This window comes from Lipotes vexillifer, unplaced genomic scaffold (genome assembly GCF_000442215.2).
Source record: "Lipotes vexillifer unplaced genomic scaffold, Lipotes_vexillifer_v1.1 scaffold320, whole genome shotgun sequence".
Lineage (NCBI taxonomy): Eukaryota > Metazoa > Chordata > Mammalia > Artiodactyla > Lipotidae > Lipotes > Lipotes vexillifer.
In genome coordinates, this window is record NW_006785524.1 from 354,201 (window position 1) to 376,769 (window position 22,569).

Genomic DNA, 22,569 nt, shown 5'->3' on the forward strand with positions numbered 1-22,569 from the left:
GGATGGGGTGGAGAGGGCGGTGGCAGTTTTGAAATGCAAGAAATCTGTCACCTACTATCTCAGGCTGAACCTCACCTCATATGAATGATCGAGCCATGGAGTGGAGTTAAGGTTATACTTGCTTAGCAAATGCATTCCCATTGCCACAAACTCAGTAAAAACTGGCTGCAAATGAGCAAAACATGTAGATGAAGGAACAAATGAAACCAAAGAATGCAGTTGCATGGAGCCAGGGCTTAGCCTGTAAGGAAGGAGAATAGACCAAAGCCAGAAAAATGAAATTAACTTGTTAAACACATTTATTGAGCTGTTAACAATAACCAAACACAATGTATGACCTTTGGAAAATAAGAAACAGCAAATGGATCAATATGATCTTGGCAAATCCTACTACACATATATGACAAAGAGGGGTAATAATTCCATTTTTTTAATAGTCTGTGGTGATATATATATATATATATATATATATATATATATACACAATGTGTATCTATTCAATGTTTGTCCTTTTTTCTTTTTAAATTGTTGAGTAAACAGAAGAATCACAATCTAGAAATGTGTCCTTGGCCAACTTTGTCTTGGCTCACCTGTCACCAGCACCCATAAAGGATCCTAGGACACTATTTGAGATTACTTGATGCAAAGAACAAAAGTCCACTTGATGCTGTCAGAGCTGTGTTTTCTCCTCTCTCTCTTTTGGAAGAATTTTGTAATATACAAGGCTGAAAATTCTCATTCGGTAGATTTATTTGTTTCGGAAAACAGTATCAAAATTGTAATCAGGTTAACTGGTTATCTTCTTCTAAGACCTCTTATGAATGAGCCTTTTGTTTCTAAAATTTAACTTCCCATCTTGGGGGCTGTATGAGTGTGTATGTGAGCAGATATATTTGCATGTGTGTGTATGTGTGTGTGAGTGCTTGTGTGTGTATTTGTGAGTGTGTGTAAGAGATATATTCCTCTGCCAAGGTTTTGCAGACAATTTTCATGAAGAAAGGGCCAATCCAAAGAGTGAATGAGGCTTGAGGGAGGAAAGAAAGAGAAGAAAGAAGGGGACAGTTTAGGTTACGTCAATTCACAGTTGTAGCATTTCACTGAGGTGGGATTCTTCTTGGCTTACTTTCCTATTTGAGGAGCCATTCATTTACTGGAAAGAGAGAGAGAAAAAACAAAACAAAACACACAAACAACACAAAACAAGGCATAATTGGATTAATTTACACACAGTTTGGGGGGCTTACTCCAAAGGGGAAGGGACAGTTTTCTAAATGTCTGCTTACTTGTATGTATCCCAACTATCCACTCCACTTTCTTATGAACCTCTAGGCCTGAGCTATCCAATAGGGTTGTCACTAGCTACATGTGGTTAATATAAATCTAAATTAATTAAAACTAAATAAAATTGAAAACGTAGTTGCGTTGTCACACTAGCCACACTTCAGACATTCAATAGCCACATGTAGCTAGTAGCTACACTATTGGACAATGCAGACACAGAACATTTCCATCCTTTCAGAAAGCCGTAGTGGATGGTGCTGCTTTAGACCAGGGGTGGGCAAATGACAGCCTGCAGACCAAATCCAGCTGTGAACTGCTTTTGTAAATAAAGTTTTATTGGAACACAGCTACAACCATTTATTTACATTTTGTCTATGGCTACTTTCACCCTAAAACATCAGAGTGTGGCAGAGACCCTATGACTCACAAAACCTGTATTTATCATCTGGCCGTTTGTAGAAAAAGTTGGCACTCTTGGTGTGTCCCTATTCCATCTACTTCATGATTGTCCTGAGAAGCACATGAGAAACTGGATAGGGAAGCCCTTTTGAAACAATAATGTGCTGCCTAAATATGGGGACTATGGATGTTACTAGGCAACTTTAGAAGCAGCTACCACCTCTACCCTCCACTTTATCTCTCCAACTTCCTCCATATTTCTGTCTTTAATTTTCTCTCTCAGACACACCCAGAGCCCTGGGGTTAAATGATTTGGCTGGGTTTGTATGGCTTGTTAGTGTCAGAACCATGGCAGCAACTTGTGTGTCCTAACTCCTGGTTGGGGGCATCTCCATGACACTGTCCTTCCTCCACCTTCCTTTCCATGTTGAGAGTTTATGACAATGATCAATAGGTACTTAGTGTGTAGAAGGGAAGAGAGAGGGCTGGGTGTGGACCAGAGGGTTATGGGAGGCGGGAGGCATCTTGAATGTCCCCTCTAGTAGGAATTATAGTCACTGCTAGGGACATAGCACTAGAAAAAATGCATTCATAAGCACACCTCATTGGGTCCCAATGGCCTGGCATCCAGAATTATTTGCTCACCTTCTAGGGGAAAAGGGCATCTATTGTGTATATAACTAAAAGCACTAATTCTTCTAGCTGTCCTGTTTTAACACATAACTTTGAGAACATCAGCCTCTCTGGGCTCTTCGGTAAAAACGCAATGAAAATGCTGTCTTGCCTGAGCCAGACAAGATTTAAAGATTTGATCTCTGTCTCTGTTTATGAAATACAGACTTTTTCAATAGAAAATCACCATGTAAATGTCACTTATAATCATGACTCCTCTAATGGGAGATAGTGCCTATCCTTTCAGAGTAGGTGTGAGCAGGAAGACTGGGCTTGGCCTGTCTCGACTGCCCTCTGAGCCACTGAACCCACCTCTATACTGAAGCTTCTGGGCCCGGTTGTTTGGACAGTCCTTCCCCTGTAAACTGAAGTTGATGTTGGTGCGGATGCAACGGTTGTTGAGTGGCTGGACAGGCCTGAAGTTGTCACTCATGCTCAGAAAGATCTGAGATGGTTGATTCTGGCTGAGCAGGCGTAAGGAATGCATCTGAGGAGAGAGAAACAGCTGTGAAATCCACCCGTACCAGGAAAGAAGTAAGACCATGTAGACTGTGGCCAACCCAGGCAGTGCCAGCTGTGTGGGAAAGGGCACCTGAGGCCTCCAGAGACCCTGATTCATGGGTTCAGTGGGTAAAACCCACTGATGCCTCCATGCTTGGAGGGAGCCTTGCTTCAATCTCCCTGGCTCCTGTGTGCCTCTGAACAAGTCAGTGATTCTCTTCTGTCCTATGACACACTGTCTGTCAAAGGAGGAAACCCAGCTGGGTGTTCTCCAGGGTCTCTTCTTTCTATCACACCTTGGGGTCCAGTAATTCAGGGAATTATTCTCTCACATAGGTATTATTCAAACTACATTGATTGGTCCAGGAGTCGGAGCTAAACTAAGCTGGATTAATTCAGTTCCTTTTCTGTGAATATCAGGATCTGGAGCTGGACTAAAATGTTTGCAGCCATGTTCCACCCAGGACTGTGAAGCTAAAGAATACTCTCTAGCAGTAGAGGAGAACGAAGCTATGGTGCAGGAGGGAGCAGGAGAGAACAGAGAGAAAGGGTTTCTGGGGTTCTGATTCCAGTGACTTCCTGACATCAATTTCTGATCTTAAATTCCATAAGATGACCCACTATCTCATGGATAAATCCTTTTTCTAAGCTGAAGTTAGATGGAGGGGGTTGCTAGTCACTAAGAGTCCCAGTAAATACAGATAGCATCACGTACTTCAAATTGTTCAAATTGCTGTTGGGTTGTAAATACATAACCTGTAAAGGAGATTGGATTTGCTTCCTTTGCTTATCTTTCCTCTGAGTTTTTATAGACCCTTGCAATCATAGAATAGACTCATGTAATTTACCCCCCTCATTATAAAGAAGAGAATTCACTTCAAAGAAGTGGGGCAACAGGCTTAGGAGCTCATAAGGAGCCATTAGTAAAGCTGGCCTCAGAGGCCAGATCTCCTAGTTCCCATTCAGTTCTGAGAAATACTAGCCAGCCCAACTAGGAATACTGTGAGATGCTCTAAAAAATCCCATATTCAAATATGTTTATGAAATGCTACATATCATATTGCCTCTTCTTGGAGACTGACATGTATATCATTCTAAAGACCCTGAGAAACTTCCCAGCAATGAAATCGACTTAGCTCTTTTTTCTCTTTTATTTCTACTTTAAAAAAAAAAAAATTAACATCTTTATTGGAGTATAATTGCTTTACAATGTTATGTTAGTTTCTGCTGTATAGTGAATCAGCTATACATATACATATATCCCCATATCTCCTCCCTCTTGCATCTCCCTCCTACCCTCCCTATCCCACTCCTCTAGGTGGTCTCAAAGCACAAAGCTGATCTCCTTGTGTTATATGGCTGCTTCCCACTAGCTATCTATTTTACATTTGGTAGTGTCTATATGTCAATGCTTCGTCCCAGCTTACCCTTCCCCCTCCCCGTGTCCTCAAGTCCATTCTCTATGTCTGAGTCTTTATTCTGTCCTGCCCCTAGGTTCATCAGAACCATTTTTTTAACATTTAGATTCCATATATATGTGTTAGCATATAGTATTTGTTTTTCTCTTTCTGACTTATTTCACTCTGTATGACAGTCTCTAGGTCCATCCACCTCACTACAAATAACTCAATTTCATTTCTTTTTATGGCTGAGTAATATTCCATTGTATATATGTGCCACATCTTCTTTATCCATTCATCTGTTGATGGACACTTAGGTTGCTTCCATATCCTGGCTATTGTAAATAGTGCTGCAGTGAATATTGTGGTACATGACTCTTTTTGAATTATGGCTTTCTCAGGGTATATGCCCAGTAGTGGGATTACTGGGTCATATGGTAGCTCTGTTTTTAGTTTTTTAAGGAAACTCCAAAGTGTACTCCATAGTGACTGTATCAATCTACATCCCCACTAACAGTACAAGAGGGTTCCCTGATAAAGCTTTTTCAAACATATTTGACAAAACCACCCATTTTGCTCTGCCTTTTGAACACTAGAGTTGTAGAGCACACTTTGGGAACTAACACTGCTGTCTTTTCTCACTCAAACAGGTAGGGTGTATCTATAATTAGTTCATGCTAAGCCTTTCTAGATGCTGATTCTTTTTATTTATTTATTTTTAAATATTTATTTATTTATTTTTGGCTGTGTTGGGTCTTCATTTCTGTGCGAGGGCTTTCTCTAGTTGCGGCAAGTGGGGGCCACTCTTCATCGTGGTGCATGGGCCTCTCACTATCGTGGCCTCTCTTTTATGGAGCACAGGCTCCAGACGCACAGGCTCAGTAGCTGTGGCTCACGGGCCTCTTTGCTCCGCAGCATGTGGGATCTTCCCAGACCAGGGCTCGAACCCATGTCCCCTGCATTGGCAGGCAGATTTTCAACCACTGCACCACCAGGGAAATCCCAGATGCTGATTCTTTAAACATAAGTTTGATGAGCTGAATTGTATACCCCCAGATTAAAAAGTTGAAGTCCTAACCCTCAGTACCTCAGAATGTGACCTAATTAGGAAATAGGGTAATTGCAGATATAATTAGCTAAGATGAGCTTATTGGGTTGGACCCTAATCTAATATGACTGATTGGGGTAGGTCGTAAACCCATTTGACTGATGTACTTATTGTGGGGTGGGAGTGGGGTTGGACAAAGAGACACAGACATTAAGAGAATGCCATATAAAGAAGAAGGCAGACTGAGGTGATGCTCCTACAAGCCAAGGAACACCAAAGTTTCGCCAGAAAACCACCAGAAACCAGGGAAGAGGCATGGAACATATTCTTCCTCACTTCCTCAGAAGGAAACACCTCTGCAGACACCTTGATCTTGGACTTAGAACCTCCAGAACTGTGAGGCAATATGTTTCTGTTGTTTAAGTCACCAAATTTGTGGTACTTTGTTAAAACAGTCCTAGCAAACTAACACAATAGGCACTCCACCCAGCCAGTCTTCACATCATCTTCCCCATTAGCTAAAAGACCACAGAGAAGCTCACCTGCATCCTGGTTATATAGACAGGTTTGTTCATTATTATCCAGCTTGCCGTCTCATAGCAGGGTGGGATAGTCATTGACCCATCATAAGTAATGAAACTAGAGGTCTCTGGATATAGTTCCTCTATATTAAGTCCCTGTAGTAAATATGCATCATCTAGAGAAATAAAAAAGACTTAAGAATTAGATTTCTTGAGAAAGTGCTAGTGTTACTGATAATTTTTTCTTTTCAGATTCCAGAAGACTATAACTCTCAGGATGGGCTACAGTAACAAACAGTTCCCCAAATCACAATCACTTTAAACAAAAAATGTCTATTTCTTGCTCAGATACAAGTCCATTCTAGGTTGGCTGAGAGCTTCCTGCATGTCACTGTTGTCCATACTCTGGGACCCAGACTATCAGAGCAGCTGCTGTTTAGACCCTTGTGATTCACAATGATAGGAAGAAAAGTAAGCATGGTGGAACATATGTTGGCTCTTAAAACACTGGCACATGTTGGCACATGTCACTTCTGCTCACATTTTGTTAGCCAAAGAAATCATATGGCCAAGGCTGATGTTAGGGATTTAAGGAAGCACATTCCTCCCATAGGATGAGACAATGAATATTGGTGAAAAGTAATGTGGTCTACCACAAGGAGAATAAGAAGAGCCAAGTCCTTGGTTATGGTCCCTGATACCTGGGCTCATAACATTATAGTCATAATGAAATACACAGTTAAAGGTTTTTAAGTCCTGTTAAAACATTGCCTGGTCACCATTCTTATTTATTAACATTGCTTAATTAAGAGAACATTAAGAAAATATTTTTAGAAAAGTAAGTCAGACCAAATCCTACCATGAGATTTAACTGTTAAATTCAACAACTGATTTCATTTTTGTGGCTCTCCTCTCCATAAGACCCATACAGATAACCCTTTCTCTTATACCTATTCAAGGTATTCACACTCATATATGTTTTATTATTAAATATACTTTTTCAATTATAAAAGTAACATAAATACATATAAGACTATATGGAAAAAAGAAAGGAAAATAATAACTCTGATCACATAAAACAATTGCCATTAACATGTTGGTATATTTCATTCTGATTTTTAAATTCAATGCATTGGTTGTATTTTTATAAAATTATAATGTACTGGAGTTTTCAAATGTCAGTAAGTTTCAATGAACTTCTCTCCTCCTCTTCTCATGATCCTTCCTCCCTTCTTTCTGCAGACTCTTTCTCTCTTCTCTTGGCCTCTAAAACACCATACTTGGGACTCCTATTTTTCTGGTCATTCCTTCCAGGATTCTGTCGCTGGATTCTTATTTTCTACCTGCTTTTCTCAGTGTTGGCATTTCCCGAGGATCAGTCCAAGGCTCTTTCTTCTCTCAGTCTATATTCTCATCATAGCCCATCTACATTCATGGCTTCCATTGCTCTCTGTACCCCAGTGATCTCTAATCTATGTCTTCAGGAGTCTTGCACTCACTGGTTTGCCATGAGTGTCCACCACTGTGGCCGGCCCAGGGAGCCTGAAGAACACATGGCAGGGACCCAAAGCCTGGCTGGCAGAGGGATAAGACCTGCTCCTCCAGTCCTCCTAGGTTCATATACATTTTCTCATCCATGTGTTCAACTCCCAGTGGGAAAGGACTGACTCTTTGGTGGTTGACATAATCTCTCAAATTCAGTATTGTGTATGTATAATGGTAAAAAAGGACTTTCACATACAGCTGGAACCTCATACTGTCCTAGTAAGATTGGTCAGGCATATAATAACAACTTCATTGACAAGAAACTGAAGATCAGAGAGGCAGAGTGACCTGCCCAAGGTCAGAGTGCTAGATGGTAACTGCAGAGTGGAAAGTGGAATCCAGCTCACCTGACTTCCAGGCCAAAGTCATTCATTCATTCAAAAAATGTTCACTAGGTACCTCTTAGTGCTGGACACCAGGTTAGTCTCTGGGGTTAGAGCAGTGAACAAGAATAGATGCCTGCCCTCATTCTAGCTGAAGAGACAGATAACAAATTGCAAAAAATATATATAATATGTTGACCCTAATATCAGGGTGGTGATGGTAAATGCATCTTGGCCCAGGCTGTACCTACTTATCCTGAGCATTAATGCTGCTAATCCATTTTCCTGGGCAAAAATCTCTTACCTTCCCCATCTTTTCCTCCAGAAATTTCTCACTCAAGTTTCTCTGATAAGAAAGAACCATCTTTGCCAAGGAAATTTAGATTTCAGAGCTCCTTTGCTTGCCAGCTGAGTTAAGGACAAGTCAACTCATCCAGTGGTTTTGAACAATGCAAATAAAACCAGTTAGCCTGCTTCATCCTAAACTGCCTCTCCTGGCCTCTGCCTACCCTTATAGGGTAACTGAACTTCTCCAGGGCTCTGTCCACAAAACGCCCATGAGAGAGATTGGTCAAGCTGGATGAGGACATCAACACTAGGAGAATGGGCTTTCTTTCTCTTTCCATTTTAATGTTTCTACCTTTCTATCAAAACACAAGAGAATCAAGACAAACCCAAGAGAGACATAGTGATTGGAATATAGCTGGGATGGATCTGTACTCTGTCTTGTGCAGTCAGATGGTTCCATGACAGAACTGTGGTGCCCAGAGTACACACTGATGTGATGGTCCTTGGAAGTTAGATCAGGTGTCAACACAACAAGCTTGTGTTGAGTAGCCACCATTTGGCTCTAATATTTCTTAAGCCCCTAGTATGTGTCAGGCACTAAGCTAGGTATAGGCAAGCAGGATGTAATGTAAGTGAATACAGCAAGAAACCACAGAGATAGTGATATATATCGGCACTGGGTACATTGAGAGGCTGTCAGTTATGCCTGGGGGTGGGTGGGACTGCAGAGGATTAATTGAGGAGCTGACCTGAACTGTATCTTGAACAACAGGAGGCAATCAGTGTGTGGCTGGTAAGGGTGGCTGTCAAGGGCACTGTAGATGGTCACAGTAAAGAAAGTAAGACACAGAGCAGCACATACTCAGGACAGCTAGTGCATGGGTAAAATGCAGGAGAAGGGGTGTTGTGAGGAATAAGGCTGGGGGGGTGGTCAGTACAGGCCACACCCAGAAGGTTCTTCTCTGTGCTGTTGGGAATTAGGGCTTCATCCTGTAGGCAATGTGGAGCCACGGAAAGGTTTTAAGCTGAGGAGTAGCATGATCAAATTTGCACTTAATGATCTTTCGTCTGATGGTGGCTTGGCCTGAAGATTAACATATTGAATGAGAAAAGGAAGCATTTGGCACATCTTTATTAAAGGTCAATGTGATTTGTTTAACCAAGCTTGCACTTGGAGCATATTGGGTACTCTAGCATGCTGCTATTATTGTATTTTTTCAAAAAACATCTTTATTGGAGTATAATTGTTTTACAATGGTGTGTTAGTTTCTGCTTTATAACAAAGTGAATCAGTTATACATATACATATGTCTCCATATCTCTTCCCTCTTGCATCTCCCTCCCTCCACCTTCCTTATCCCACCCCTCTAGGTGGTCACAAAGCACCAAGCTGATCTCCCTGTGTTATGCAGCTGCTTCCCATTTGCTATCTATTTTACATTTGGTAGTGTATATATGTCCATGTCACTCTCTCACTTTGTCCCAGCTTACCCTTCCCCCTCTCCATATCTTCAAGTCCATTCTCTAGTAGGTCTGTGTCTGCTATTATTGTATTTTATTTTATTAGGCGTGATGGGGAGGAGAGATGGAAGGAGACCATAGAATGAGGGGCATTCCAGGCATGACTAGAGTAAAGAAAAACAACATTTATGTTTTTCTGAAACTATAATTAGCCTCTGTGTTTCATCTGTATTTGAGGACAGGGTTGGTGTGTGTGTGTGTGTGTGTGTGTGTGTGTGTGTTGGGGTCAGGGGGAAGGCCAGGAGCAACAGGTTACATTCATGGATTTAACCCACATAGAAGGGTAAAAATCTGCTTCCAAAACACTCTTGTGCTGATATCCCAGGCTCTGCTGCTGTGGTCCTGCCAGGAGATTCCTCTTCACCCATGTCACCTGTGAGATGTGCAATGGTTGCCACAGAACATGGCAGCTTCTACCCTCCCACAGTCCTCATTCACCACTTTGTTCTTCCCATGAATCTGCTAATATGCATACTTCATCTTTGCCCTTCTAATTTCCTCACACTACAGAACTTGGAAAAACCCCTGTGTGAAGAATGTGAACTTTGGTCTCAGACTGGAGTTTCAGTGCTGGCTTTGCTGTTCACCATTTGCATGACCTTGTGCATGCAGGTAACCATCTGAGCCTCAGTTTCTCAGTATGCAGATGGTTGGAGTGGACAGTGGACTGAATGGTTGTGTCTCCCTCAAATTCATAGATTGAAATCCTAATCCCCAATGTGATGATATTATGATGCAGAGCCTTTGAGAGGTGATTAGGTCATGAAGGTGGAGCCCTCATGAATGGGATTAGTGTCCTTTTAAAAACAACCCCAGAGGGCTCTCTCACTCTCTTTCTGCTATGTGAAAATCCAACAAGAATTCTGCAACACAGAAGAGGGATTTCACCAGAACCCAGTCATGCTGGCACTGTCATCTCAGATTTTCATCCTTACATAACTATAAGAAGTAAATTCTGTTGTTTATAAGCCACCCAGTCTATGCTGCTTTATCATAGCAGACTGACCTGCCTAAGACAGAGTACTTGCCTCACAGAGTTGTTTGAGGAACAAATGAGATCACACTTTTCAAGTACTTGGCACAGGGCCTGCCTGGCCCATGGCAAGTACTCAACAATACTAATGTCCTTGCCCAGCTTCCCTGGGATAACCATTGCTTGGCCTACCGGAGCCTTCCTGGCTCTCCCTCACTGGGTTAGTACCTTCTTTTTACACCATATTTACTGAATTAGCTTGCCAATAATTAACTAACCTATTTGAATGCCCCAGTAAGCTGTGAGATCCTTTGGGAGAAGGGCTTCCATCTTTTATCTCTGATTCCCTAAGCCCTACCATGGGGTCCACTACATGGTGGGTGCTCATTAAACATTGGTTGCATGCATGAATGAAATGGTTTCTGCCCAGCAGCTTCACCTGCTGATGGTTCTGGACAGAAAATAAAGGAGGAAGAGGCAACATCACCTGTCAGATTATGGGAGAAAATCTCTGAGGCTTCAGTCTATACCATTAGCTTAAATACATGCTGCTCACCACTACTCCCAAATATGTCATACCCAAGATCTCAGAATGAGACAGAGACTGTTGCCTGTCCCCATGTGGTGTTACTGTTTCTGCACAAAACACACCTTTGCGTTTACATTGCTGACACTGTAATGTGTGCATTTAACATATAACACTTGTCCTCATGACTCACCATTCTGCCTCAAAGGCTGCCATTAAATCACTGTTTTATCTTTTAGGGATTGGAATTTGAGAACTACTGACTACAATTTTATATCTTCTTTTCTCCCCACAATGGCTTGCTTGATGTATTTGGCAGGAAAGAGGCAGTGGGACCCAAGAAAGTTTTCAGCCCTAGTGTCAAGGAACACTGGGGTGTCTTCCATGGCTTACCAGGTCAAGAAGTAATTATTACCCACAGACTACCTTGTCCATGCAGCAGCCAGCAGAAAACCAACAGTTTGTGCATGTCAGTGTTGTCCTCTGGTCATGGTAGACAGAAAGGAGCCCAAGAACTAATGTCCTGAAAGATGGATTCTGCTCTCCAAATTCTCAAGGCTCTATTCATTAGTAAGGATGCCAAAGATCTAGAGGTCAGAGTTGTTTATAAACAGAGAGATAAAAATTTGGGGTGAAGCTCAGAGGCCAATAGGCTTATCATGCATACCCCTGCTTGTTTTAAGGATATTTACTGAAGGGAAGTGATGGCATGAAATAAATTTTCATGAGTAGTTTTATAGAGAGGTTTCCTATCATCTATCTATATCTATCTATCTATCTATCTATCATCTATCTATCTATCTATCTATCATCTATTTATCTTCTATCTATCATCATCATCATATAGAGGGCAAAGCCCTGGACTTCAAGCAGGAGTCTTAATTCAAGTCTAAGTTCCAACTGTGGCTTTGCCAGTAACTTACTCTTTCTTCATGGATAAGTCATGTAACCTCTTACTTGTGGGCACAAGAATATTCTGGATAATTGCTAAAGTCATCTTTAGGTTAAAAAATAATCTATAGACCCCCAAATATCCTTCAATATAAACAAGATTACATAGATAAATTTTTCTTCTGTAGGTCAAATTTTTGGTATGACAGTGTTGTAACTTTTTCAATGTGTTGGATATACCTCTACATCACAGGAAGACCCCTTGGATAACCAGTAGGTAGAGAATATTTATGCACAGTTGATAGCCCCATTTTATTCTTTCAAATGATTGGAGAAGTTAACAGCTGTGCTTTTGATTTTATGACATTCTCTTGCTGAATCTATGCCTTATCTTATACTGAGTTCTTAGTTTTGGATACAACTCCTAAGCTGACTCTTCTTTCCTTCCTTTCTTTCTTCCTTCCTTCCCTCCTCCCTCCCTCCCTTCCTCCCTGCCTCCCTCCTTCTCTCTCTCTCTTTCTTTCTTTGAAACACACCATGATGAAACGCCTAGTATCACATAGCGGGGGAATCTTTCCCTTAGTCTGAACTTTGATGGCAGCCTCTGGTAAATGCATTGTGTTAACTTATGTGACATTGATGAGATTTAACATCGCCCGGCTTCCTGATTATGAAGTTCCCATTCAAAGAGAATGATGCCAGTGAGAAAAAGGCACAGCAGTTCCAGAAATCAATACTGGACTAACTTCTGATTAATATGGAATTCTTTGGCAATTTTCTCATATGGAATGACATTTCCTCTTGTAATCCGAGGCAAATTCAACTGAAATGAAAAAGGGCAATTGCTAAAGAATAAAGTAATATGATTTTTCATTTTATACAAATGAAAAATGAAAAAGAGGGCCTCCGAGAACTGGATTCAATGGAGGTAAGATGTTCCTTTTCCTTGCTGACTATAGTTACTACTTGGATTGCAACGTGGGGAGTGGAATGCTGCATTTTGCATTCTGTGAAAACATTTCCAAAGCCATTCATTTGAAATGAAAGCACAAGTTCAATTAAGCATAGAGAAAGTCACCGGGAGTAACATGCTTAAGCTCCCTGGTGATATTTCATCACATTTAACACTGTGCTCCTCTGAAGAATGAGTGCACAGAACACTTCCCAAGGAACTGAGAAGTATAAGGCAGTTACAAGTTGGTCTATCCTTGCCTACACATTCATGTTTTAGTCAGGGTTAGGGTAGGGGGGGCTAAAGCAAAGTTATAAACAGGCAAGTTTGAAAAAATATTTTTAAAGGGCTCAAAACACCATGTTTAAAAGCTTTCCTCCAAACACTTTGAGTTGTGTGCCTTTATTTCCTTGCTGGAAATATGTATTAAGACAATAACCAGACCCTTTCAAATTTGGAATCTATATTCTTTTGGATTCTTATTGGACTGAAGTTCACCATTGTATTTACTGTCTATGAAATGAATGGAGTATATGAAACTGAAAGAGAATGAAGCTACTAAAATACTCCACTGCCCTAGGACCCTGGAAGAAAGCATTCATTTATGTGTACTGTTCTAATAACAACTCCCTCTTACCCATTTAAGAAGGTTCTTTGCTTCACTTGAAATTATAAATATTCTTTAAAAAAAAATAATGCTGGCCCCATGAAATCAGATGGATAACCAAATGATAAGAATGTCACCTTTTATGTAATTGGGGCTCTGTGCCTACTTATTAATTAACACAAGGAAAATAGAGGGATATTGGCATTGTTCCAATACACTACATTAAACAATTAAAACACTTCAAGTAAATTACGAATATCTCCTCCAGAAAATCCATTTTTCAATGCCATGATTTCAGTCTTGACCCTTAATCTGTTGAAGGTGAATTTAACTTTAATAAAATGGATTTTCTTTAGAAGACTATCTAAATTCAGCCTGAAATTAATTCAGGCTGGTCTTTTCCATCATCAATCTGGGTTAGTGAGAGTGTTTTATAAGATTTGCTCAGACATATGAAATCCAAGCTTTCAAAGAGAGTGGAAGCTCACTAGGCTATTGCCATCCAATGCGCGGGTCCCATGCAGGAGCTGGGTTTCATTAGAGTAAACAATCTCTGTTGTTTGTGTGCCCTGTATTGCATTCACCTTGACAATAACTTTTATTTAGTTTTATAGTGACCTGCCTCCCACTCTCCAGGAAGCTGGATTTCACCACAACATACCTTAGGATAATATAGAAACACATGTTATTATGCACCTGGTTTATACAAATCAATGTCCAGGCAACTGACTCATTGCCTTGTTTAATCCTCATCCCAACACTCTCAATGTCAGTATTAGTATCCTCATTTTATTGATGAGGAAATTATCTCAGAGAGGTTAAGAAACTTGCCAGAATCCACACAGCAAAGAGTGGTAGAGCCAGGAGCCCAGGTCTGCTTAGTTCTATATCTCTTCACTAGAACACATTGCGTCCCATAAGTATAGTGGCTTTTACCAGAATGTTGGCTTCCAAAATTCCCAGTCCTTTTGGCAAGATTCTCTTTCTTTCCTTCTTTTATGGATTACCTGGCATTGATTTTCCCAACTGGCTCAATAGAATGATTTTGCACAATTCATTTTTTTCTCCCTAGTCATCTAATATATGTTCAAATCAAGCAAATGGATTGTGTGCCTACTGGCTGCCATTTTGTAGCGATTTCACCCCATGCTTCCATGCTTACCCCTGCCTCTTTGTACCTCCTGAGCCAGTTGATGGGACAGACATACCAGAGCCTCTTCCAGGGTAGAATTTAAAAGATATCTTTAGAAATGATTTACAATCTTAAGTCATGGGGATCTTTCAAAAGTAAGGATATGTCCGCCTCTCTTCTCTATTTATTCTCTCGCATGATCTCACCCAGGTTTAAATGCCATCTGGATCCCAATGACTTCCACATTTATATCTGTAGTTCTGTATCCTGAAATCCAGACGCATATATCCAACTGCCTACTCCACACCTCTTCTTTGATGCCCATCTTGAGTTTAACATATTTGAAATTCTGATTCCCTTCCTACCCATGAATATGCTTCATCCATAACCTTCCCCATCTCAGATGGGGTTTTTACTCAGGCTAAAAACCTTAGTTATACTTGACTCCTCTCTCTCATATCACACACCCAATCTTTCAGTAAATCTCTTGGCTCTTCCTTCAAAATATACACAATCATTTCTCATCACCTCCCCCCAAGTTGGCCTGATCATGATCAACATTGCTGCAATCATCTCCCAACTTTTGTTCATGCCCCTATAGTCTACCCAAGCAAACAGAGAGATCCTTTTGTCAGGAGATCTGCTCAGAGTCTTAGATTGACTTTTCATTACAAATGGCCTCCAAGGGAAAGACTGATGGGGAAGACTGACCCATCTAGTACCAATCTCTATGCCTTCTGTGGTTTCTGTATGTGCCTAATAACGGCAGTGCCACTGTGTTTCCTTGAATGACAGTGGTTTCCACTGGTAGTCCCATGCCAAGGGACAGAGAGGAGCTGTAAGGGATTTAGGATGGTATGAGCCTGAACTTTTAAAGTACCCACAAGTTCTGTGCATAGTTTATGTCCCTTCCAGTGTGGAAACAAATGCAAAAAGCAAAGAGATGGCTCTTCAAACTGAACTAAAGTTGGAATTAAGAGAAGAACATGCTGATAAGCTTCATGTAATGTGAAAGTATCAGCATTACAACTAGTTTTAAGACCTCAGAGCTTAGCTTTCCTTGCTCCTTAGGGAGGAAGACAGTAGGAAAGTAAGAGCATAGAAAAGTCCCCGGGAGGACCTATGATGGAATGTTTGCTCTCTCACTATGGATGAGTAAATTATTGTTCAGGAAATGTTCACTCCCTCCTCAGCCTCAACTCCATGGAAGTATTTTGATGTTGGGCTTGGCCATGTGACTTACTTTGACCAGTGGAAAGTGGATAGAAGTGACAGTGTGTGAGTTTCAAGCCTAGGTCTTAAGGAACATCACACATTTCTGACCCCCAGCATAAGAAGTACTTGATCCCAGAAAAATGAGAGCTTTGTGGAGCCAAGTTGCCCTAATGGATCTGCAGACATATAGAGCCACTCTAACCAACCCACAGATGCAGTAATGAGAAATCAATGCCTATTGCTGAATGCTTCTTTATTATGCAGAAGTTACTGACTAATAGAGCCACTCACTAGATGTGTGTCCTTGACAAATGGTTTCACTTCTTGAGCCTTGCTTTCCTCATCTATAAACTGGGATAACAATTGTACCTATTTTGAGGATGGGACTTTGTTAGCACCAGGTAAGGTGCTGCACATAAAGCTCTAGCACAGAGCCTAGAGTGCAGAAAGTGTTTGCTTAGCATCTCTTCCTTGTTCCTGATGATGAGCACTTTGCAGAGTGGGTACCACAACTGCGGGAGTATGGCAGACTGAAGCTATGCTGGGGTGTAGTTCTGGGTAGCAGCAGAAGAAAGGGCTGGTTGGGAGAGTGAGTGGGGGCCAAAGTCAGTTGCCCCTGGGTAGTGTGTTTGGGTGGCAGTTGTGGGACCCATCTCTTTCTTGCTTGCTTAAAAGTATGAAAGCAGGGTACTCTGATAGTTGCCCCTGAGCAGGTGGTGTTGTCTTTGGCTCTACCAGAATTCATGGACCAATGAATAACCTGCTGCTTCCTGTAGAGCCTCAGAGGGGGACTTCCAGGCTTGTGTTTCCTACCCACTGGCTGTGTCCTCATGCATGACTCCTGTTTCAGAAACTCCCCTTCTTGCCGCCTGCTGGCCAACCTTCTAAGAGCTGGCTGCCCTGGGGCGTTCAGCTGGAGGGAAGAGTGCTAGTGCTTTCCTTCTGAGAAAATCAGTCCCTTTCGGCCACAGTGTCCTGGGCATCACAGTGTCTAGGCCATTCCCACATGTCAGGCCAATAATTATCCCTGCAGTGTTACTTCCTTCAGGTATGTGATAAGTGCTCCTGGGAATACCTCCATTATTCCCCAACAGTGCAAAAGCACAAAATACCTGTGATTAGGGAGGTAAAGCAGTTACCTTTCCCCATACTGGGTCTCTTTATCTTGCTTTAGTTCCCTTTGGCCTTGACAGATAGATGAGGGGAAAAGAGTAGGGGGCGCTCCTGCTCTCTCTTAGTCCCACTTCTAGGAGCCTATATCTAGGGCAGTGAGGGCATTTCTTCAAATATGCTTCTGCATAAACTCCTTAGCCTGTTCTCAAGACCCTTCAAGATCTGCTCCAGACCATCTTTCCTGCCATTCTCTCTGCCCCTGTCAATGCTACCGTAGGGGGCTATTCGTTTCTCCATTTATTCAGGCCATAATGAATGTTTATTGGATGTGCTGTGGGCAGAGAGGAAGAGCTGATGAAGGCAAAGTTCCTTCCTTTGAACTACTGAGTCCTTTAAATGCTCTTCTTGCTTTTGTATATGCTGCTTGGAATCTCCCTCCCTCCCTCCCTCCCTCCTTCTTTTCTTGCTGTCTTTTCTTACCAAATGTTTACTCATCTATTCAGTGCTTATTTGAATAGCAATTGCTATGTATAACCTTGCCATGAATTTTAGGCAGATTTTCTATGATCCCAAAGAGTTCTGTTCCTATTTTTAATACATTGTAATTGTTACACAAAGTTTTTTAATTTTTTTAAACATGTATTTATTTATTTGGCTGCGTCGGGTCTTAGTTGCGGCTTGCAAGATCTTTCATTGTGGCGCTTGGGCTCTTCTTTGTGGCACGCAGGCTTCTCTCTAGCTGTGGCATGTGGGCTCCAGAGTGCATGGGCTCAGTAGTTGTGGTGCACAGGCTCTTTAGTTGTGGCATGCGGGTTCTGCTCTCTAGTTGTGGCGTACAGGCTCTAGAGTGATGTGTTCAGTAGTTGTGGTGTGCAGGCTCTCTAGCTGTGATACACGGGCCCCAGAGCTCGCAGGCTCAGTAGTTGTGGCATGTAGGCTCTCTAGTTGTGGCACACGGGCCCTAGAGTGTGTTGGCTCAGTAGTTGTGGTGTATGGGCTTAGTTACCGCATGGCATGTGGGGTCTTAGTTCCCACAACCAGGGATTGAACCCACATCCCCTGCTTTGGAAAGTGAATTCTTAACCACTGGACCACCTGGGAAATCCCCTGCTATACAAATCTTTATGAAACACTATAATATGTCTGTCTCTCTGACTAGAGAGTGAGGGACTCATGGATGGGAAACATGTTCTATTGATTTCTCTATTCCCTGGCATGCAGGACCACTTAATAAATACTTGTAGCAAATATTTAGTGAACAAATGAATGAAGGTCTTTAGTCTTAACTTTGCTATCCTCTTCAGCTATTGCCAAAGTCTGTCTTTTTCAGTTCCTACAGACCCAGTGGGGATGAGTCAGCAGGAGCATCTCACTTGAAGTAGATGAAGTTGAAATTCCCCTCAGCCACATAAATGCTATTCATTATTGTTTCCAACAAGATCTGTCATCCTGGCTCTCTAGCCCCTATTTGCATCAGAATTGATCTGTTCATAAGAAAGGCCATCTTCCCATAGCACAAACCCATATGGATGCTTTCATCTTTGGCAGCAGCCACATCACTTAATATTAATCAGACCAGAGCTAGGGGGTGGGGCAGGGAGGGAAGTCCCACTAATGATTGACTCTGTAGCTGGCAATCTCTTAGATTGTGTGTTGAGGTTTAATGTGTGATGTCATGGCTTTTCATGGTCTCTAAACTGCAAATTCAAGATTATTTGAAAACATTTTATTTAATTTTTATGCTCTTTTAATCAAAAAAGTGAAAAAAACTAATAATCCTTTATGGGCAGTTATAAAAACTATTTGCACACAAGACAGAAATATCTCCCTTTGCTGATCAATCTAAGTTTGAACTTAGAGAGGACTCCATAGGGGTACTGATGAGGCAGGGTGGTATGGTTTTGGAGATAACTTAATTCTTCTAGGTGATTCTCCAGGTTCATTCATCACCGCCAGCGCCCCCAACCCCAACCTCTTTGTATGGAAGTGACTTCATATGGAAGCGAGTGCCTGTGGGGAGGGCTGGTGTCTGGCCCATCTTTTTATTCCAGGAGCCTCACTTGGTGCCTGTCATGAGGCAGGTGTGCAGGAAATGCTTGCTGAATGGATGAATAATTGAACAAGAGAAGGTTTCTACATACTCTCCTTCCAGCAGTCTGAGGTGAGATCTGTAAGCATTCACTCTGCCTTTCCACGTCACCACTGGAGGTAGAAGCACCAGTGGCCCCCACCAAGTGAGGATACGCAAAGGGGATGTGAGGTGTTAGAATGTTTGTGTGCTGCTTTTTACATTTGCAAAAATCAGATTCAGAATCCTAGATTTAGAAAGACCTTAGAAATCTGAAGTTCAACTTCTTCACTTAACAAATGAGGAAACAGAGTCAAAGTGAGGAAGTTCCTTGATTAAGGACAAAATTGGCACATGAATTCCACTTTTCTGGTCACTCCTAATTAGTTAAATGCTTTTTTTCCTATACTGTTTTCTTTCATTCCCTTGGTGTGTGCCATTTCCCATAACTATCCCCAAATCTTGCAAACTCTGGGATTGCTGTGGAAGACAGTAGCATCCTTTCCCCTCTACTCCCTTCAACTTTGCACTGTTTCCTCTTTTTTGCTTAAGGATTCTGGGGATAAAACACTCTAGAAACCCAAGGAAACTGGACAGAGTTCTCTAGGTCATCATATCACACATGTAAATGAAGAAAAATGCCACCCTGCCTCCACCTGAAAGGGAGACCCAATGACACAGAGAGGGAGATGTGGTCTCGCTGAGGGCTTCTGGATGTTTTGAAGTTGTATCCAAACCACCTGGTGAATGCTTTTTCAATCACATAATTGGCAAAGCCCCAAATGTGGCCAGCTGACATGGTAGAGTCTGTCAGCTAGCAGAGTCCCCCAGCTCTTTACCAATCCATGGGATAATGATGACCATCATCATAATAATCATTATTGCCTTAGACAGGCATGGATGACAAAGGCACTCTGGGGGCTTCTGTTTGAAATGAGCTGCTTCTTAGCCTACCTTCACTCTCCAGAGTGACTTTCTACAGAATTAAAGGATCATGAAGCTGAAAGAGGCCCTTGGAGATCATCAGTTCTGCCTTTCTGACTTCAGACAGGACTAACCTTTATAGAATATTTGCTATATAGGAAATTGAACCAAACTTACTTTTATATGTTATTCTTGTGATAGTGTCTCTGTTGAGCATTCGATTAAGAAATGGGTTTGATGAATCAGAAACCTAGGGGAGAAAAGAAAATATTAATAACTGGGCAGTACTATTTCAAGATAAACATCGCCTCCATGCATTTACTTATTCACTCATATTTATTGAGTCCCTACCATGCTATAAACACTATGATGGCTGGAAATTCAGAGATTAAATATATAGAATCTACTTTCCAGAATCCAGTCTAGAGAAAGAAGACAGGTAAGTAACCTAATGGTTATAATTTAGTGTGAAGAGTGCTATGATAGAGTTACAGGTATGATGATATTAGAGGAAGACCGTCCACCTGGGGAATCTTAAGCACTAAGGCCTGAGCTAAGTCTTGAAGGATAGGGGGAAGTTAACAAAGTGCTTTGGTGGTATAGTGTGGAAAAGGAGGAAAGGTGAAGAAAAACATGACATACAGAGGATTGTGCACACATGGACATGGGAGAACTAGTCATGCCCAGGGAAGTATTTCAGTGTAGGTGAAGGTGAGAGTATGGGGGAAGGATGCAAGGTAAGGATAGAGAGGTAGGCAGGTGCTAGGTCATGTCAGGCTTTGAGTGTCATGTTAGGGGATTTAAACTTTATCCTGTAAGGATGGGGAAATATCAGAGGGTTTTAAGTAAGGAGTAGGGAGTGACATATTAGGAAGGGGATAGTTTTCCAAGTAGAGAGTGAGAGAAAGAGTACCCAGAGCAGTGATATCAGGAGATGAAAAAGATCTCTAGGATATAATATAGAATCTTACACCACTGCTCAGTATTACATGAATCAAATATATCATAAGCCATGTCATTCAGTCAATCAATCAATCATCCATCAATCTGTCCTTTCATCCATCCAAAAAATATTTTGGTAAAAAATATTTACCAAATTCCTACTACGGGTGACACATTTTACTAGATGTTCAGGGATCAGTTCCCATTTTATGCCCATGCTGTTAGGTCTCCAAATTCCTTGTTTGGAGAAAAAGCCAAGTTTCCAGGGGCTTAAGCCAGGGAACCACAATTTGGAGACTGTGATGGGCCCCCACAAGACTGTGTATACTGTTTTCTTAACAACTCCCTTTTTACTCAGCCTTTTTCTAGGGACCATTGTTCATCCTAGTTATTTTTCTCCTACTTTGCTCAGCTGTGGTCTGTAATTTACACCTCAGCTGCTAATCGGATGTTGTGACACATCAACATTTAAAATCTGATTTATTCTGAGGGTTGGGAAAATTGCAGCAGATGATTATTATTATTAGATAAGCAACAGGTAATTTTTAGTTTGCAGAAAGCACAGACTGTTTATTTTCCCTCCATCTGCCTTTCCCACGCAGTTTCCTGTGTGTGTTGTTGTGGTGAGACATACACCAAGGGGAGCTTGGTGAGTGACAATGTTCAACGGAGGTAAAATCCCACTCCAAATGGAGAAAAGTCCAAAATTAAACACTGCTGATCCCTGGAAGCTTTAGTGCTGAATCAAATTTCTACTTTGACATCCTCTTCAGCTATTTAAAAGATAGCCTGAAGCTGCCTGTTTGTGTTGATGCAGCCCATGAAAGGAGAGCCAAAAATAGATTGTCATTTCAGGTGAGGAATCTGCCATGTCCCTTAATCGGGTGCCTTGTTTCCCTGGTACCCAGTGAGTCTGGGCAGAGCTAACATTGGGATTAGACATTTTTGTGCTGATTAAAAATAATTGAAAAATTTCCAGAGTGCACACAGATGATTTGTGGGCTCTAGCATGTTGGCTGTGTGGGTGAGAGGGTAAAATATGTACTTGGTATAAGTGAGCTTAAGTGGGAAGTTAATGGTATGTGATTGAGCAGCAATTATAGCCAAATCTCAGTTCCCTGTGGTCATAGAAAGGGTGGGGGATTAGGAGGGGACAGAGATAGGTAAAACACACAGATAAACAAATCTCTTGTTTTAACAAACAATTCCAGTGCTTTTATGGCTCAGCTTTTGGGCCAGGGTGACATCTTGAGGGCTCAGCTGACCTAGATACAGGTCTCTCATTTTCTCTTCCTGCCTACCTTGAGGCAGGAACTGGGGAGGAGAGGCAGAAAGATCAGCAGGAGGGGAGGGGTATCAGAGGTTTTGTTCATGTCATTTCTAGGTACCAGTGTCCAGAACAAGGCTGGCCTGTGTCTCATGCTCAGTCAGTGTTTGGGGATGAGTGAATGACAAGTCACAGCTTGGATAACTCACTGTGGAGCATCTGGGAGTTGATTATGTTGGACAAAGATAGAAGTGCTGTGGCTTATTTTGAGATCTAGCCAGAAAGCTTCAGGTTTGCTCAGGGAAAGAACAGAAGCATCCTTAAGAGCCAAACTGGCCTGAGAAGATGCAGGAGCTATCAGGAGCTACCATCCTTTCACTGACCTCAGGGTCTGGGGCATAAGTTCCACTCAACGCAGGGAAGCAGCAGGACCTGCATCAGTAATCTCGGTGGAAAGAGT

At 41.8% G+C, this 22,569-nt stretch overlaps 1 protein-coding gene across 1 annotated transcript in view; it reads right to left on the minus strand.

Moving 5' to 3' along the window:
* Nucleotides 1–1,127: 1,127 nt before the first annotated feature.
* Nucleotides 1,128–22,569, minus strand: part of CA10 (carbonic anhydrase 10 (inactive)) — a 612,895-nt gene continuing 591,453 nt past the window's right edge. Inside the window, exons 7-10 of the mRNA XM_007457616.1 lie at nt 20,078–20,150; nt 5,844–5,998; nt 2,665–2,839; nt 1,128–1,150 (exon numbers count right to left, since the gene is read on the minus strand). Coding sequence (XP_007457678.1) covers nt 1,128–1,150; nt 2,665–2,839; nt 5,844–5,998; nt 20,078–20,150 — 426 coding nt within the window. The remainder of the gene's footprint in view (nt 1,151–2,664; nt 2,840–5,843; nt 5,999–20,077; nt 20,151–22,569) is intronic.